The sequence below is a fragment of the Bubalus bubalis genome, chromosome 16 (assembly GCF_019923935.1).
Source record: "Bubalus bubalis isolate 160015118507 breed Murrah chromosome 16, NDDB_SH_1, whole genome shotgun sequence".
NCBI lineage: Eukaryota > Metazoa > Chordata > Mammalia > Artiodactyla > Bovidae > Bubalus > Bubalus bubalis.
In genome coordinates, this window is record NC_059172.1 from 33993715 (window position 1) to 34013560 (window position 19846).

The 19846-nt window shown below is 42.0% G+C and overlaps 1 protein-coding gene and 2 pseudogenes across 1 annotated transcript; 1 reads left to right on the forward strand and 2 right to left on the reverse strand.

Moving 5' to 3' along the window:
* Positions 1-2657: 2657 nt before the first annotated feature.
* Positions 2658-3698, forward strand: LOC112579329 (annotated as a pseudogene).
* A 4003-nt stretch (positions 3699-7701) lies between these two features.
* LOC123329600 lies at positions 7702-9384 on the reverse strand (annotated as a pseudogene).
* Positions 9385-14065: 4681 nt separating this feature from the next.
* Positions 14066-15546, reverse strand: LOC112579444 (RNA polymerase II subunit A C-terminal domain phosphatase SSU72-like). Its single transcript, XM_044929429.2, has 2 exons — positions 14702-15546; positions 14066-14602 (listed from the first exon to the last, which is right to left on the reverse strand). Exon 1 carries the CDS (start codon positions 15312-15314, stop codon positions 14730-14732), a length of 585 nt encoding a protein of 194 aa, XP_044785364.2. The 5' UTR covers positions 15315-15546; the 3' UTR covers positions 14066-14602; positions 14702-14729.
* Positions 15547-19846: the final 4300 nt, after the last annotated feature.

The following is a 19846-nucleotide window of genomic DNA, read 5'->3' on the forward strand; positions in this document are numbered from 1 at the left end:
CCTAGAAGAAAAATTCCTCTTTACTCCCAAATATCCAGTGTCCGTCATCATCTCTAAGCTGGTCCTCATTGGCTCCTCTTTATAATGACTTAACATTTATGTTGCTTCACTTTTATAACCTTTTTTTGCTACAAGCTTCTCAGCATATGGCACACGCATTATCCCCCCGCCCCCCAATGGCATTTTCATGTCTATTTTGGTGTCTTCCATCTCCTTCAGGAGGATGGGCTTCCTCAGGGAATGATCTATTCTCAAAATGGCTGTTTGGTCACAGACTGACCTGGCTTTAGTAGCTGCCCACAGCAGGAACATCTTCACACACCTCTACTGAGTTTCTGTTCCACGATTATATTTTTAGGACAACTTTAGTCACTACTTAAAAGGTACAGGAATAAAAATAAGAGAGGATTTTCCCAATATGTCAAATAAATTCAGAGGTGAGAAGTATCAATCCTGGAAGGGCAGAGAACACTCTTTGTGATTTACTGTGTGCTGGATCTTCAGTTATGCCCTATTAAAAAATGCAGAATGGGAGAAAATAATAGCAAATGAAGCAACTGACAAACAACTAATCTCAAAAATATACAAGCAACTCCTACACCTCAATTCCAGAAAAATAAATTACCTAATCAAAAAATGGGCCAAAGAACTAAATAGACATTTCTCCAAAGAAGACATACAGATGGTTAACAAACACATGAAAAGGTGCTCAACATCACTCATTATCAGAGAAGTGCAAATCAAAACCACTATGAGGTACCATTTCACACCAGTCAGAATGGCTGCGATCCAAAAGCCTACAAGCAATAAATGCTGGAGAGGGTGTGGAGAAAAGGGAACCCTCTTACACTGTTAGTGGGAATGCAAACGAGTACAGCCACTATGGAGAACAGTGTGGAGATTCCTTAAAAAACTGGAAATAGAACTGCCTTATGATCCAGCAATCCCACTGCTGGGCATACACACTGAGGAAACCAGAATTGAAAGAGACACGTGTACCCCAATGTCCATCGCAGCACTGTTTCTAAAAGCCAGGACATGGAAGCAACCTAGATGTCCATCAGCAGATGAATGGATAAGAAAGCTGTGGTACATATACACAATGGAGTATTACTCAGCCATTAAAAAGAATACATTTGAATTAGTTCTAATGAGGTGGATGAAACTGGAGCCTATTATACAGAGTGAAGTAAGCCAGAAAGAAAAACACCAATACAGTATACTAACGCATGTATATGGAATTTAGAAAGACGGTAACGATAACCCTGTATAAGAGCCAGCAAAAGAGACATGGATGTATAGAACAGTCTTGTGGACTCTGTGGGAGAGGGAGAGGGTGGGATGATTTGGGAGAATTGCATTGAAATATGTATAATGTCATATATGAAATGAGTTTCCAGTCCAGGTTCGATGCACGATACTGGGTGCTTGGGGCTGGTGCACTGGAACGACCCAGAGGGATGGTACAGGGAGGGAGGAGGGAGGAGGGTTCAGGATGGGGAACACATGTATACCTGTGGCAGATTCATTTTGATATATGGCAAAACCAATACAATATTGTAAAGTTAAATAAAATAAAAATAAAATAAAATAAAATAAAATATTAAAAAACATGCAGATCTTGAAAGTTGTTGATCAATATACTTCATTATTTCATGGATTCCTGAATTTGCAACTCCCTGAGTTTTGCACCAAGCTCCTCTCTTGAGAATGCAGATGGACATGGGAATCAACTTCAGTCATAGTGAGAGAGGGCATGGAAAGTGTAGTCCCTTGAGTTTGGCCTTCATAGTATAAAAACACTCCTTTTACAAATAGCAATTTTGGATATTGATTCACGGGGGAAAGAGACCTCTGTCCACTAAAACCACCTGTGTTTCTTCTAGAAACTGAAACAATTGAACCTTTCTTTCTTCCTCTCCAAGAGCTCTTAGAATTTGGGCCCACTGCTCCTCCTTCCATGTGACCTCACAACTCCTCTTTCTTATGCAGTACAATAGATAACGGGACTATATTATGAACTCCTCAGCCTTCAGCTGGCCTGGATACATGGTGCACAAGTGTTTTAGGTCATTACCAGAATTTTTTCACTGTTGCCTAGAAAGAAATTGACAAGGGACACATTAAATATTGATGAGGTTTCAAAAACACTTTGAAAACTCATGTTACACTATCCTACTCTTTATTCTGTAGTCAAAACAATAGGACATAGCTACCTGCTCAGGGAAAGCCTTTGTTCTGCTCCACCCTTAATTCCCTACCCATAGAGTCACAAAACTATTTTCCTAGGTAAGTTAAAAAAAAACAACTCATTCTTAAAACCAACACAAATACAGAGTAAATTATTCTTTCCATTCTGTTTGTGTATTGGCTTAATTTTGGACAAAAAGATGTTAATCATTACCATACTCATTTAATTTTCTCTACTGCTTTATGGGTCTATCTTGCTCCTGAAATTAAGGCTTCATTCAGATAGCAAGTCATACCTTACTTATCTTTATTTATATATATATCCAAAATTCCTGACATCATCAGAATGGAATGGGATGAAGTAGGAACCAAAATCAAGTGACAATACAAAAGAAAAGTTTGCATATATTTTTGATTTTCCTCTGTCTCCATGAATAGGCATGAGATTCTGGAAGAACTTCCCAAATATGAGGACCTTAAACCACACTGGTGCTAGCCACACAGTCTTCTGCTTGCTGGGCATCCCTGGCCTTGAAGACCACTACATGTGTATTTCCATCCCCTTTGTTATTTCCTATGCCGCTGCCTTGCTTGGAAATAGCCTGTTCCTCTTCATTATCCTCACCGAGTGCAGCCTCCATGAACCCATGTACCTCTTCCTCTGCATGCTGTCCGGAGCAGACCTTGTCCTCTCTGCGTGCAGAGTCCCTCAGGTCTTGGCGATCCTTTGGTTCCATGCTGGAGACCTCTCCCTGGATCGCTGCATTTCTCAGGTATTCTTCCATTTACAAGTCTGGGATCTTGCTGGTGATGGCATTTGACTGCTACACTGCCATACGCTAACCCCTGTGATACACCACTGTTCTTACACATACACTGATAGGGAAAATTCATATATCCATCTTCCTAAGAAGTTATTGTACAGTTTTACTGTAATATTTCTTCTGAAAAGACTGACTTTTTATAAAAGTAACATCCTCCCAAACACTGCTTGTAAACATTGTCCTGGCAAACATTTCCTGCAATGATATCCAACAAAACGCTGGAGAAGGAAATGGCTATCCACTCCAGTATTCTGGCCTGGAGAATTCCATGGACTGTATAGTCCATGGGGTCGCGAAGAATTGAACACATCTGAGCGATTTAACATAGAACATATGGTTTGATGTTTTGTCCTAATGTCGACCTTGGTCTTAGATGTTGTGCTAATCTTTGTTTCATATATGCCTATTCTCCATGCTGTCCTCCACATCACTTCCAAAGATGCTCCTCACAAAGCTCTCAACACGTGTGGCTCCCATATCTGTGTCATCATTCTCTTTTATGGACCTGGGATCTTCTCAGTTCTCACTCAGTGGTTTGGATACCACATTCCACTCAATATTTACATTCTTCTGGCCAATGTCTATATTCTCATTCCACCTACATTAAATCTTAAGGTTTATGGGATTAAGATGAAGCAGATTCGGGACCTGGTAGTTCATTTGCTGTTTCCAAAGCAGATATGACTATAATAATGGAAACTACCCTTGTGCTTTCCTCAATAATGCTCATCATGCTTTAGGTTAGCTTTTGTATCAAGACATGGAAGGGTACAGTGGAAATACTAATCAAATAACTCTGTGTCCTGTTGTCATAGAGCAATTTTATCAGGGATGGGTTTGTAAATGTTTCTTGCAATGTCTTTAATAACTCATTAGATATCACTGCCTTTGGGGTCTTAGTTCACTTTCTTATACATAGAATTCATAACTAGATTAGTTCACCTCCCTACTCCTAGGCTGGAGGTTAGAATGTAATGCCCTGGAAACAGTGACCTTTCCTGGGTAATTGTTAAACTCTTATTTACTAGGGTATTCTATGCTTTGAATGGCTACACTTGTTTTATTCCTCTCATTCAGACATTTTCCTGCCATTTGCTGCTATGTTGTAGCTTTCATCATATTTTTGCTTTTTAGACAATTATAAAATTCATATATATCTTAAAATTCATATGTATTCACCATTAACATAATGTGACCATAAATAATGAGTGTATGTATCAGTAAATCTTTATCCTTTCAAAACATTAAACATAGCAAATGTTTACTAATTCTTTCATTTTATTTATATTATCAACTGTTTGGAAGAAAGTATTCAACACAAGAGCAAATACAGTACAAATATGTAAGAGTACACTGAGCAAGCATATGTAAAAAACTCACTGATATATGTAGAGGTGTAGCCAACGTGGCAGAGTCAGGAGACCCTAAGCTCACCTGCTTCCATGGGCAATCCCAAATTGCAACCATTTACGGAACAGCTATCAATGAAAATGACCCTAAGACCAGCAGAAAAGCATCTCCACAACTAAAGATGTAATGAAAGAACCACAACAAGATGCGTAGTGGTGTCCTGTGTCTCCTACATTGCAGGTGGATTCTTTACCATTGAGCAACCAGAAAAGCCCAGGAGAAGGAGAGGGTAGGACAAATTGAGAGAGTAGTGTTGACATATATGCACAACCATTTTTAAAATAGATACCTAGTGGATGCTGGTGTATAACACAGGGAGGTCAGCGTGGTGCACTGTGATAACCTAGAGGAGTGGAACAGGGAGGAGGCAGGAGGGAGGCTTAAGAGGGAAGGGATATAAGTATACTTATGGCTGATTCACATTGTATGGTAGAAACCAACAAAACATTGTAAAGCAATTATCCTCCAATTAAAAATATATATATTTTAAAAAAGGTCTTTCTATTTTTCTGTATTTTCTCTCTCTTCTCCAGTTAGATAACTCTGTTGAAAGATCTATGGTCCATTTTTGCAAGTGGGGGCACCTTGGTCCAGGGGTAAATGCATTTATAGTTTTGTCTTGTGTGGAAAAATTCCCTTTGTACAGGCTATACTATTTTTCATGACTCCCAGCAATATTTGAGAGTAACTTAGTCCTCACACGATGCCTTCAGACTATATTGTCAAGCTTTCAGACATTTTCAATCAGATAGTGTTTCCAAATAAGGCTGACTATCTGCACAAATGCATACCAATAATCTTTCCCTACCAACCCCTCCACTGTCCACACAAGCCAATTTGTCCTCCATGAGGTGTAGTCTGTTCCCCACTCCCTTGTACCTGTGAACACCTCATGTCTTTCTTTGGCCAGTGGAATAATGTGGAAGTATTATATCCTCTGCCCTGTGGATTTAGAGTGAAGTGAAGCAGGAACAACAGTCAGAGGGGGATATAAATCAAGAAACAACTGAAATGAAGGATTTTAAATAAATAAATTATGAATGAAGCTACTGACACATATATTGTTAGGCTGTTGGCTCTTGGACTATAAAGTCCAATATCATCCAGATCAAGAAATACAACTTGCTCTGACATACCCACAGCCATGTCCACGTGCCCTGTCAAAAAGTCCCAAAGCTATCACTGGCATACTTAACATATCTAATTACATGTACATTCATGTCTTTCAACAATTTGCATTCAAATGCTGCCATTTCACCTACAACAACCGTCTGAATATGTCATTTGCCTCTGTGTCTTAACTGGAATTATGTTTGTCTAGTCAAGAAAAAACCACTGTATGCCCAGTAGCACATCTAATTCTTTATTTTTCCATTCCTCACACTTAGAAACATATTATTGTTAGTTATCATTGAAAATGACAAATTTCCCCTTCCTTTAGCAAAACCACCAACACCAGTGGTGTTAATACCACCTGGAAATGATTCTCTCAGTGTATTTAACAACACCTGTTCTAGTCCCAGCCCCCCAGTTCCGGTTTTTTTTTTTTTTTTAATGGAGTGCCAGAAGTTCCGCAGAGAATGTACCAGCACTCTGGTCCAAACTGTGGCTGATTTTGGTGGATCTGAAGCTGAAAAGACCTTGCCACTGTGAGGAGCATCCTGAGAGGCTGGTAAAAGGACCATCCAATGACAAAGATCAGGACTCAGCATCCTGGGACTGCAATCACCTTGAGGAAGTCTGGAAAATACCTTTGGAATGCAGCCGGCAGTTCATGAGTGCATGCATGCTATGTCACTTCAGTCACGTTTGACTCTGTGCGACACTATGAACTGTAGCTTGCCAGGCTCCTCTGTCCATGGGATTCTCCAGGCAAGAACAGTGGAGTGGGTTGCTATGCCCTTATCCAACCAGCAGTTTATAGTCCTGGCCAAATTCTGTAGGTAACATCCACCACTCCACGTAAATGATCTCTGTGTTCCCATCACCCTCTCTAATCTGTCTCCAACTCTCCACACAAGGAAGCCCCAGGTGCTGCGCGTTTCAGGAGGAAACATGAGCCCAGGCAGCCTCCCAGGAAACTTTTACTCACCTTCTGTTTTCATTCACAGAAACTCCAGCAACCAAAAGTTCACCCACTCAATGCCCACAATGTTCAGGGTTTTGACAACTTCCTCATCTGCATTTTTCTAACTCTACAAGAGACACCAGCTTCTATAGTTCCACAAGAAATCTACCACTAGATCAAAATGTGAACCACTAAATTCACCAACCTTAAAGTTCTAACTCCCCAAACACTTTTATATTTTTATGACCTTTATGGTGACTTAGACAAATCACGTTCCACAATGTACTTTATCTCCCATCACATTTGTTTTAATTTATTCACAGACACATTGTATGTTTTTAAGTAAATTAAAAAAATATTTTTTGGTCTATAGTTGATTTAGAATGTTATTTTAGTTTCTACTGTGCAAGAAAGTGAATCAGATATACACACACTCATATATATTCCCTCTTTTCAACCTTTTTTATCCATATATATCTATATAGGTCACGACAGAGTGGAGGAGTTCCTTGTGCTATAGACAAGGTCCTTGAGCACGTGCATGCTCCATCGCTCAGTCATATTGGACTCTTTGCAACCCCATGGACTGTAGCCCACTAGGCTGCTCTGTCCATGGGATTTTCCAGGCAAGAATACTGGAGTGGGTTGTCATGCCCGCTTCCGGGGATCTTCCCGAGCCAAGGATCAAACCTGAATCTCTTATGTCTCCTGCATTGGCAACTGGGTTCTTTACCACTAGCACCACCTGGGAAGCCCAGAAAAGGTCCTTTTTGGTTTTCTATTTTATATACACTTTATATTTTATAATTAATCACTGTTAATCTCTCCATTGCAGTACCTGCAGCATTTTACTCGTCTGTCATTTTGCCATCCCTTGCCCAAACAGATAGGAACTCAACTAGCATGGAGAAATAACTTCTTAGGAAAGAAAGCTTTTTCTCCATGGAATTCACATGGATTGAACAATAAGAAACCAGAGGGCTCACTTTGTAAGATCCCTGCACTACCACAAACAAGAGGACACTTTTTCTATAATTCAGAGTGTTTTAATTTATTTTACTTAATGTCATGAGCTATTTAATTGAAAAAATCATGCCAGGATTTTAGTAAATGCCGCCCATAATCTACAGTTTCTCTTAAGATTGGCATTAGTAAAATACATACAATCTAAATATAAATATATTTCTAAGTAAAAACAATTCACCAGAATGACATCTCAATAAAAATTTATGTATTTATATAAAACTACAAAAGAGCAAAAAGGATATTGTTTTAAAATGATGAAATAAACAAGTTTCTTTCCTGATTATACTGAACAAAACACGTCCACCACTCCATTATAAGCCTTCGTTAGTTGATCTGAAAAGCAGAGTCCTTCAGGTTCACTTCCTTGCAGAGCCATGTGAGCACTGAACTGTTCCCTCCAAGTCAAGTCCCCACACCATCATCCCTCACATTGGAAGGTTTTTGATGGCTCCCGGTGACTCAAGTTCTATTATCCATATAACGCTTTTCCCCTGCATTTCCTTGCTTGGGTGGGGTGCACCTGAAAAAAATCATAAGGATGGCTTTGAGCAAAAAGGGCTATGAGATCCTTGCACAGCAAATACCGCCTAGCCCAATATCCAGGCACAGGTTCTTATTGACTAAGAAGCTGAAACCAGACAAGATCTTCAGTAGAAGCAGATCATGTGCAGAAAGCTCTGGCCTGTTTTCCACTGGGCTGCCAGGAGCACCTCAACCAGAGGGTCTTCCAGGTAACTTCCTGCTGGAGGCATTTGCAGAGCTCACAGATGATAAGACCCAAGCGTGGCGTCCTCCGCGTTGTCGGCCATGTCCACGTTGATCACGTGCACAGGCTGAAAGGTCTCCTGCTCTCGGACCAACAGCTCCTCCACCACCCTGTCGTAGACGCTCTCCGCACAGGTGAAGATGACGTCAAAGCGATCTCGGCACTCTTGAAATCTTTCCGGGCGAGGCTTGATTCTCTCGTTTCTTCCCAAGATGTGTAAGATGCCGTTGCTGTTATAGCATTGTCGGTCTTTGCGCACAAGGTCCTTTCGCATCTCCTCATAGGTGGTGGAGAAATCATAAACCACAGGGAGGTTGCCTGCCTTTCCTGGGAGCCTGACTCGAGACCCAGCTCCGAAGGACCTGACTCGGAATCCTTTCCTCCTGAGGATGCGGTGGGCCTCCATGCTCCTGTTCATGTTGCTCATGCAGACCACAGCCACACTGAGCGGATACGAGGGCATGGTGGCGGCCACTCGGGACTCCAGCCAGATGCCTGGACTTCAGGGGCTGAGGGAACTCTGAAGGCCAGGGGATGACCGACTGGGTCCAGCTCTTCCAAGGAGTGTTAGAGTCAAATAAGAAAGAAGGCGTTTATATGGAGGCACTTGTCCTCAGTGGGAGGAGAGATCTTGATTGATGATTGGCTTAGCTCTTGACTGATTGGATTTGAACAGTGGGCTGGGAGCAGAGAACCTAGTGCTGTTTTCAGAACAATCCCAGTGATGCAATCACCCAACCTCAATGCCACTATGTGCCCGCCCAACTCCCACCCCCTCTCCTGAGCATTTTGCCATCTCCAGTTAACCCTATCTGTGCCTGTGTGTATGGGACTAGAATTGGTATCAGGCAAAACAACTAGACTACTCACTGGCTTCTCACCAGCCTTCCAAAGAGCTGAAGACATGCATGTGGAAAAGGTCTTTGAGATTCCTGAGCCTCCTAATCCAATGATGCAAGGAATCACAGGGGTTGTTCCCCAGATTTTCATGTTAGAGTTGATACTCCAGCAGAGCAGTTGTGAACCGTGAACTTCCAGATGTTCAAGCTGGTTTTAGAAAAGGCAGAGGAACCAGGGATCAAATTGCCAACATCTTCTGGATCATAGAAAAAGCAAGAGAGTTCCAGAAAAACATATACTTCTGCTTTATTGACTATGCCCAAGCCTTTGATGGACATGAGTTTGAGTGAACTCTGGGAGATGGTGATGGACAGGGAGGCCTGGTGTGCTGTAATTCATGGGGTTGCAAAGAGTCGGACATGACTGAGCGACTGAACTGAACTGAACTGAGAGCAGTGTGCTAAATCCTAGGAAGACATTCATGGGTCTTTCTATCAGTCAAGAAAAGCACACACCAGTGTCAAAAGCAACCTCTGGAAAATATGACTGCCATTTGATAGGGTTTCACAAGTTGGAAGAACACCACATTTTTTCCTTTCTCTTTTCTTCAATTCATCAGAATTCTGGAGTGAACCAAACAGATCCTCCTCCCTTATCTTGTCTCCAAAAGCAGCTCAGTCTGAACACTCCATACTCAAAATAGAAGACTTTTCATTGCTTTTCTCCATTTGCATAGCTGGTGAAGCAACTGTACAGATATTAAACTTGGGGTTGGGACATTGACCACTAAAGAGACTTAATGCTGTCTTCATAGAGCCACAGACTGAGTGTTCAGTTCATTGTAGTGATTCTCTGAGTGCAAAGAGTCCTATGTCAGTAAACAGCCCAAGTCTACTCAAAGTGTGGACCCCAGAGCAACAGCATGAACTGAAGGGGAGCTTGTTTAACCTGGGAATTGGACTCCCAGACCACTGAATTGGATTTCAGGCATGTGCACTAAAGATTGGGAGCAAGTTGATTAGTAACAGAGATTTCAGAAACTTGACTGGACCTCGGAAGTCCCTGAGAAGCACTGCCTCTAGATGGGGGGTTGAATATTCTGAAGAGAAAAGCCAGATTAGAGAAAAGGCCAGGCATACCTGAAAAGGTAGTCAGCTCTCAAATATGATGTGAAAATGTATTTTAATATTCACTGCCTGAGATGAGAGAGAGAGAGAGAGAGAGAGAGAGAGAGAGAGAGAGAGAGAAAGAGAAGAAAGATCTCTGAGCCCAAACTACAATCATGATACTACAGGAGGAAGTTATTTCATCATGGTCCTTTCTCTTCATAGGATGGCTCTAGGGTCACACAGTGGCAGAAACCTCTACTTGTGATCTGCTTTGTGTGCTCCTGAATTTCTCTCTGAGACTCAGGGTGGGGAAGGGGGGTTCTTGTTCAGCGTGCCAGCACTGTGGCAGCCAGCAGTTGAGCTCTTAGTGCTACAGCAGTGCTCTGTCTGCAGTGCTGGTAGAGGAGACCTTACAGGCACGGTTTCCTTCACTTTCTGCCAAATCTGAGCCCTATTTAACTGGACACCATCCCTGTTTTTCACCTTGAGATAACCTTGAATATGTTTTCATTTATATGAAAATTGATTTCCTTTAGAGTCAGTTCTCTTTTGAATGATGTCAACATCTTTTTTTATGATTACTACCTCTTTTCTTTCTTTCTTTTTTTTTTTTTTAAATCAATCCTGTAGACAAAATCTCTTCTCCTCAAAGTTATCTTCTGACTTTCTGGACTTACCACTCTGAGGAAGCCCATATTCTGTCAATTCTGGATGTAAAATCAATAGATACAGGTCAAATACTTAACAAACCCTACAAGTGCACACATCACCCATTCAACACCAACAAAATTTGGTATTGTCACTTCTTCCCCAACTACCTTTTTCTGCACACTCCCCTGTGACAGGAGCTTCCATACTTCCACCCAGATCTGTGCCACTACATCAAAATCCGAAGCAGAATATTCACCAACATTCAACCACCCACCTTCCAATCTTTTGTTTATTTTTTTAAACTCTAATAGCTCTTAGACAAACTATGCTTCAGCATGCATTTCATCCAGTTCCATTCCCCTTATTTTTCCATGGATACCTACTATGTTAAGAGTCATTACTGTAGTCACTCCTGTGTAACATCTACAGCACTTTGAACCAGTTGCACTGTCTCATATTTGCCTCCTGCATATCCCTACAGACAGGAATTCAACCAACAGCTTTTTCTGCATATGGATTTTCTGGCAAAATAAGTTCACCTGGACAAATCATTTCTCTTTCTTTCAAAGGGCTCCTAAATCTCCCTACTTCAATTTTGTGGTCCCATCATTGGAAAAGATGATCTCAGCTGACTCCTACTCCCTCTCCATTCCTGACCATGACTGTCCACCCTCAGATGAGAGACTGATCTTGAATATCACTGACTCTACCAGGAAAGAAAACTGTCATCTCCCTACTACTGCCCCCTTCAGATATAGATGCACCTGCTCACATATGGGGAAAGACAGAAACTGAGAGTGCTTCTATATCCATCCCGCTCTCTTCTCTTCATCAAGTCTTGTCTTTTGAACTCAAATACCTTCCTGTGGTCCTGCAGCTTCTCCCCCTATGCAGAGCCACCTCCATTGTCCTCAGTGCACTCCTGTCCTCAGGATGTCCTGTACTCCCTGATCCCTCCAGATCCATGGAACTCCATGCCACCTACACAGATAACAAAGTCCACATTTACTTTCTGATAGTGAGTAAACTACTTCACCATACCAGCTACCTCTCCTTTGTTTTCTCCTGGAAGTCACATAGGACTTGGTGGCACAGCTGGTCAGAACCAAGAATGTTTCACTGCCGAGCAATGAGTATGCATTTTCAGAGGAGCACAAAACAAAAAAACAATGACTGTTTGAAGCGAGAAGTAAATTCCCAAGAGAAAAGAATGCTTTTCTACATGGGATTTATAGGCTTTGAAAAAAAGGAAATCAAGATACCCAGTTGGTAAGATCCATCCCCTACCACAAATGAGAAGACACCTTTTCTTAAATTAAAGAGTTTTATTTTGATTTATTTCATTTTGTTTTATTTAAATGAGCTACATAGTTCAACAGATAGGGCTTCCATTTTAGTAATAAATGCAACCACAGATTACAGTGATTTCTAATTTTATTTTATAAATAAGCTATTGGATTAAACAAATCATGCTTGGATTTTCCCCTAAAAAAGCCACACATGATCTACCCTGAGTTTCTAATAAAGTAGGCATTCATCAAACACAAACACTCTAAAAGCAAAGATATTTCCAATTCAATATAATTTCCATTCAACGTATTCCCATCCCACTTAAGAAAAAACAACCTGTCGTATCGACACATCATGCCAAATGGACAAAAGGAAATCAGTATCCATATGGATCAACAAAATAGAAACTGTTCCTTTTTCTCAGAATATCCTTCAATGCATTGCTTGTCCCAGGCTCTGTGATCAGCCTTGATTGTCCATCCAGAAAAGAGAGTCCTCGAGATTAACCTCCTTGCAGAACCCTGTGAACACTGAGTCCTTCCTTCCAGGTCCAGTTCCACACCATCGTTCCCCACATTGGAAGGGTTGGCATGTCATGTTGGCATGAGAGGGTTCCTATTCTCCTGACAATTCTTTATGTGAAGTCACTAGAACAGGTCCCATTCATAGCAAACCCAACTAGCACAAAGATCACTCATTCAATACCAAAGATATTCAGTGTTGTTACATTTGCCCAACTGCTTTTGTCTACACCCTCCCCCAAGACAGCAACTTCCCAAGATCCATCCAGATCTCTGCACTACATCTAAACCTGAAGCAGGACACTCATCAACCTTCAACTGTCAACCCTCCAATCTTTGTTATTTTTGAGGCTCTAAGGACTCTTAGACAAACCATGTCCCACCATCCATTTCATCCAGTTCCATTCCCTTTAACTTTTCCATGGACACTTTCTATGTTGAGTTTCATCACTGGAGTCACTCCTTTGGAACACCAGCTGCACTTTTACATGCTTTATCATATTTGCCTCCTCCATTCCTCTACAGACAGGAAATCAACCGAAAATATTTTCTCAATTCCTTCCAGTGAATGTTCTGACAAAAGTAAGATCTCCTGGACAGATCATTTCTCTCTCTTATAAAGGGTCCCCAACATTCCCTATTTCCATTTTGTGTCCCCATCATTGGAAATGATCATCTCAACACACTATCGGATCCCTTTCCCATTCCTGCCCTACCTGCCTCAACATCAGATGAAAGACTGACCCTGAAGCTCATTGAATCTACCCAGAAAGAAACCCTCACCTCCCTATCGCCAGCACTGCCCCATGTGGATAAGTACACCCAGTCACCAGCGTGGAAAGACAGAAAATTGACATTGCTTCTCAATTCTTCCCTCTCCCTCTCCTCTTCAGCATGTTCCATCCTTCAACTCCACCATCTTGCTATGATCTCACAGCTTCTCCCCTTGTCCAGAGCATCCACCTTACTGCTCAATCCACACTTCTCCTGGGGAAATCCTCTACTAGCTCATCCCATGCCTCCAGGTACACCCTTGGTCCATCCTGCCTTTGCTCTGTAAATAAAGTCCACATCAACCTTCTGACATAGCAAGATACCTCATTCAACCAGGTCAACTCCCCCTTCCTTTAATTTCTGCTGTAAGTTACACATGCCTAGGTGTCATTGCTGGTCAGACCCAAGATGATTCACTTCCCTACACATAGAATCCACGTTTAGAGGAGTTCAATATTCAATGAACCTTTTATGCATGAAGAAAATCTGCTTGAGGAAAGAGTGCTTTACTCTGTGGAATTCATTCAGCTTGAACAGTAAGAAACCAAGGTGTTTCTTTTGCAGGATCCAACCCCTACCAAAAATTAGGAGATCCATTTTCTATAAACTAGAAGCTTTTATTTCATTTCATGAATATTGAATTGAACAGATCGTGCTCACATTTTAGCAATCAATGCCTACTATTATAAAACTTGAGTTTCTATGAAACTAGCAGTTACCAAAATATATACAATCTAAAATTAGATTTTTAAAGTTCAAATATTAAATATAATCCTATCTCACTAAAAAGAAAAATTCATTTATACTGATGCACAATACCAAAACGACAAAAGGAATTTGTATTAAAATGATGAAGTAAAAAGAAATGATGGAATGGAAATGGTGTGGGGTTTGTTTGTTCTTCTTCCCTGAATGTCCTTCAGCACATCACTTGTCCATTTTAAATCTTCGTCTCTTGATGTCTCTAGGTTAACTTCCTCACAGAGCCCTGTGAGCCCTGAAGTGTTCCTTCCATGTCAAGAATCCATACCATCGTCCCCCACCATGGAAGGGTTTGGATGCCTCCAGGGCGTTCACGTTACTTTGGCAGAAAACGATTTCCTTCTCCACTTCCTTCCCAGGCTGGAGTGTACCTGGACAAAGTCATGTAGATGCCTTTTAGCAGAAAGGCCTTGGAAGCCGCTTCTGACAGAAAATACCACCTAGCCCAATGTCCAGACACAAGTGCTTACCAAGAGGAGCTGCAAGCAGACAAGATCCTCAGTAGAAGCAGACCGTGTGCAGAAAGCTCTTGCCAGTTTTCCGCTCGGCTGCCAGGAGCACCTCGACCAGAGAGTCCTCCAGGTTGTCTGCCTGCTGGAGGCGTTCGCAGAGCTCACAGATGATGAAAGACCCAAGCGTGGCGTCCTCCGCGTTGTCGGCCATGTCCACGTTGATCACGTGCACAGGCTGAAAGGTCTCCTGCTCTCGGACCAACAGCTCCTCCACCACCCTGTCGTAGACGCTCTCCGCACAGGTGAAGATGAGGTCAAAGTGATCTCGGCACTCTTGAAATCTTTCCGGGCGAGGCTTGATTCTCTTGTTTCTTCCCAAGATGTGTAAGATGCCGTTGCTGTTATAGCATTGTCGGTCTTTGCGCACAAGGTCCTTGCGCATCTCCTCATAGGTGGTGGAGAAATCATAAACCACGGGGAGGTTGCATGCCCTTCCTGGGAGCCTGACTCGAGACCCAGCTCCGAAGGACCTGACTCGGAATCCTTTCCTCCTGAGGATGTGGTGGGCCTCCATGCTCCTGTTCATGTTGCTCATGCAGACCACAGCCACACTGAGCGGATACGAGGGCATGGTGGCGGCCACTCGGGACTCCAGCCAGACGCCTGGACTTCAGGGGCTGAGGGAACTCTGAAGGCCAGGGGATGACCGACTGGGTCCAGCTCTTCCAAGGAGTGTTAGACTCAAAGAAGAAAGAGGGCATTTATATGGAGGCACTTGTCCTCAGTGGGAGGAGAGATCTTGATTGATGATTGGCTTAACTCTTGACTGATTGGATTTGAACAGTGGGCTGGGAGCAGAGAACCTAGTGCTGTTTTCAGAATAATCCCAGTGATGCAATCACCCAACCTCAATGGGTGCCCACACAACCCCCACCCCCTCCTGAGCATTTTGCCGTCTCCAGTTAACCCTATCTGTGCCTGTGTGTATGGGGCTAGAATTGGTATCAGGCAAAACAACTAGACTACTCACTGGCTTCTCACCAGCCTTCCAAAGAGCTGAAGACATGCATGTGGAAAAGGTCTTTGAGATTCGTGAGCCTCCTAATCCAATAAGGCAAAGAATCACAGTGGTTATTCCCCAGATTTTCATGTTAGAGTTGATACTCCAGTACAGCAGTTGTGCTAAATCCTAGGAAGGCATTCATGGTTCTTCCTATCAGTCAAGAAAAGCATGCACCAATGTCAATAGCAACCTCTGGAAAATATGGCTGCCATTTGATAGGGTTTCACAAGTTGCAAGAACACCACATTTTCTCCTTTCTCTTTCCTTCAATTCATCAGAATTCTGGAGCAAACCGAACAGATCTTCCTCCCTTATCTTGTCTCCAAAAGCAGCTCAGTCTGAGCACTCCATACTCAAAGTAGAAGCCTTTTCATTGCTTTTCTCCATTTGCATAGCTGGTGAAGCAACTGTACAGATATTAAACTTGGGGCCGGGACATTGACCACTAAGGAGACTTAATGCTGTCTCTTCAAATGGCGAGGGCAAAGATCTCTTCATAGAGCCACAGACTGAATGTTCTGTCCATTGCAGTGATTCTCCGAGTGCAAAGAGTCCTACGTCAGTAAACAGCCCAAGTCTACTCAAAGTGTGACCCCCCAGAGCATCAGCATGAACTGAAGGGGAGCTTGTTTAACCTGGGAATTGACTCCCAGACCACTGAATTGGATCACAGGGATGTGCACTAAAGATTGGGAGCAAGTTGATTAGTAACAGAGATTTCAGAAACTTGACTGGACCTCGGAAGTCCCTGAGAAGCACTGCCTCTAGATGGGGGGTTGAATATTCTGAAGAGAAAAGTCAGATTAGAGAAAAGGCCAGGCATACCTGAAAAGGTAGTCAGCTCTCAAATATGATGTGAAAATGTTTTTTAATATTCACTGCCTGAGACCTGAGAGAAAGAGAGAGAGAGAGAGAGAGAGAGAGAGAGAGAGAGAGAGAAGAAAGATCTCAGAGTCCAAACTACATTCATGATACTACAGGAGGAAGTTATTTCATCATGGTCTTTTCTCTTCATAGGATGGCTCTAGGGTCACACAGTGGTGAAAACCTCTACTTGTGATCTGCTTTGTGTGCTCCTGAATTTAACTCTGAGACTCAGGGTGGGGACAGCATGCCCCCACTGTTCAGCATTCCCGCACATATCAGCATGCCAGCACTGTGGCAGCCAACAGTTGAGCTCTTAGTGCTAGAGCAGTGCTCCTGTGTCACTCCATAAGCCTTCCTGATGTCTGCACGGTGGCAGACACAGGGCACGGTTTCTTTCACTTTCTGCCAATTCTGAGCACTATTTAACTGGACACCGTCCCTGTTTTTCACCTTGAGATAACCTTGAATATGTTTTCATTTAAACGAAGATTGATTTCCTTTAGAGTCAGTTCTCTTTTGAATGACGTCAACATCTTTTTTATGATTACTTCCTCTTTTCTTTCTTTTTTTATTTCTTAAAATCAATCCTGTAGACACAATCTCTTCTCAAAGTTATCTTCTGTCTTTCTGGACTTACCACTCTGAGGAAGCCCATATTCTGTCAATTCTGGATGTAAAATCAAGAAATACAGGTCAAATACTTAACAAACCCTACAAGTGCACACATCACCCATTCAACACCGACAAAATCTGGTATTGTCACTTCTTCCCCAGCTGCCTTTTTCTCCACACTCCCCTGTGACAGCAATTTCCATACTTCCACCCAGATCTCTGCCATTACATCAAAATCCAAAGCAGGATATTCACCAACCTTCAACCACCCACGTTCCAATCTTTTATTTTTTTCAACTCTAATAGCTCTTAGACAAACTATGCTTCAGCATGCATTTCATCCAGTTCCATTCCCTTTATTTTTCCATGGATACCTACTATGTTAAGTGGCATTACTATAGTCCCTCCTGTGTAACATCTACAGCACTTTGAACCAGTTGCACTGTCTCATATTTGCCTCCTGCATATCCCTACAGACAGGAATTCAACCAACAGCTTTTTCTGCATGTGGATTTTCTGGCAAAATAAGTTCACCTAGACAAATCATTTCTCTTTCTTTCAAAGGGCTCCTAAATCTCCCTACTTCAATTTTGTGATCCCATCATTGGAAAAGATGATCTCAGCCGACTCCTACTCCCTCTCCATTCCTGACCGTGACTATCCCCCATCAGATGAGAGACTGATCTTGAATACCACTGAGTCTACCAGGAAAGAAAACCATCATCTCCCTACCACTGCCCCCTTCAATATAGATGCACCTGCTCACATATGGGGAAAGACAGAAATTGAGAGTGCTTCTATATCCATCCCTCTCTCTTCTCTTCATCAAGTCTTTTCAACTCCAGCACCTGCCTCTGGTCCCACAGCTTCTCCCCCTAGGCAGAGCCACCTCCCTACTCCTCAGTGCACTCCTGTCCTCAGGGTGTCCTGTACTCCCTAATCCCTCCAGACCCATGGCACTCCATGTCGCCTACACAGATAACAAAGTCCACACTTACTTTCTGATAGTGAGTAAACTACTTCACCATCCCAACTACCTCTCTTTTATTTTCTCCTGTGAGTCACACAGGACTTGGTGGCACAGCTGATCAGAACCAAGAATGTTTCACTGACAAGCAATGAAGATCCATTTTCGGAGGAACACAAAACACAAAACAACAAATGTTTGAAGCAAGAAGTAAATTCTCAAGAGAAAAGAATGATTTTCTACATGGGATTTATAGGCTTTGAAAAAAAGGAAATCAGGACACCCAGTTGGTAAGATCCATCACCTGCCAGAAATGAGAAGACACTTTTTCTCTTTTTTCTTTTTATATAAATTTATTTATTTTTATTGTAGGTTAATTACTTTACAGCTTTGTATTGGTTTTGCCATACATCAACATGAATCCACCATAGGTATACACATGTTCCCTGAACCCCCCCTTCCACCTCCCTCCCCATGCCATCCCTCTGCGTCATCCTAGTGCACCAGCTCCAAGCATCCTGTATCCTGCATCGAACATGGACTGGTGATTCATTTCATATATGATATTATACATGTTTCAATGCCATTCTCCCAAATCATCCCACCCTCTGCCTCTCCCACAGAGTCCAAAAGACTGTTCTATACATCTGTGTCTCTTTTGCTGTCTCGCATACAGGGTTATCATTACCGTCTTTCTAAATTCCATATATATGCGTTAGTATACTGTATTGGTGTTTTTCTTTCTGGCCTACTTCACTCTGTATAATAGGCTCCAGTTTCATCCACCTCATTAGAACTGATTCAAATGTATTCTTTTTAATGGCTGAGTAATACTCCATTGTGTATATGTACCACTGCTTTCTTATCCATTCATCTGCTGATGGCCATCTAGGTTGCTTCCATGTCCTGGCTATTAGAAACAGTGCTGCGATGAATATTGGGGTACACGTGTCTCTTTCACTTCTGGTTTCCTCAGTGTGTATGCCCAGCAGTGGGATTGCTGGATCATAAGGCAGTTCTATTTCCAGTTTTTTAAGGAATCTCCACACTGTTCTCCATAGTGGCTGTACTAGTTTGTATTCCCACCAACAGTGTAAGAGGGTTCCCTTTTCTCCACACCCTCTCCAGCATTTATTGCTTGTAGACTTTTTGATAGCAGCCATTCTGACTGGCATGAAATGGTACCTCATTGTGGTTTTGATTTGCATTTCTCTGATAAGGAGTGATGTTGAGCATCTTTTCATGTGTTTGTTAGCCATCTGTATGTCTTCTTTGGAGAAATGTCTATTTAGTTCCTTGACCAATTTTTTAATTGGGTCGTTTATTTTTCTGGAATTGAGTTGCAGGAGTTGTTTGTATATTTTTGAGATTAGTTGTTTGTCAGTTGCTTCATTTGCTATTATTTTCTCCCATTCTGAAGGCTGTCTTTTAACCTTGCTTAGAGTTTCCTTTGTTGTGCAGAAGCTTTTAAGTTTAATTAGGTCCCATTTGTTTATTTTTGCTTTTATTTCCAATATTCTGGGAAGTGGGTCATAGAGGATACCTTTTCTTAAATTAAAGAGTTATTTTGATTTATTTCATTTTGTTTTATTTAAATAAGCTACATAGTTCAACAGATAGGGCTTGGATTTTAGTAATAAATGTGACCATGGAC

Excerpts from the sequence above, each read along its gene's own strand:
- LOC112579444 (XM_044929429.2), bottom strand. The coding sequence starts at position 15,314 with ATGCCCTCGTATCCGCTCAGTGTGGCTGTGGTCTGCATGAGCAACATG.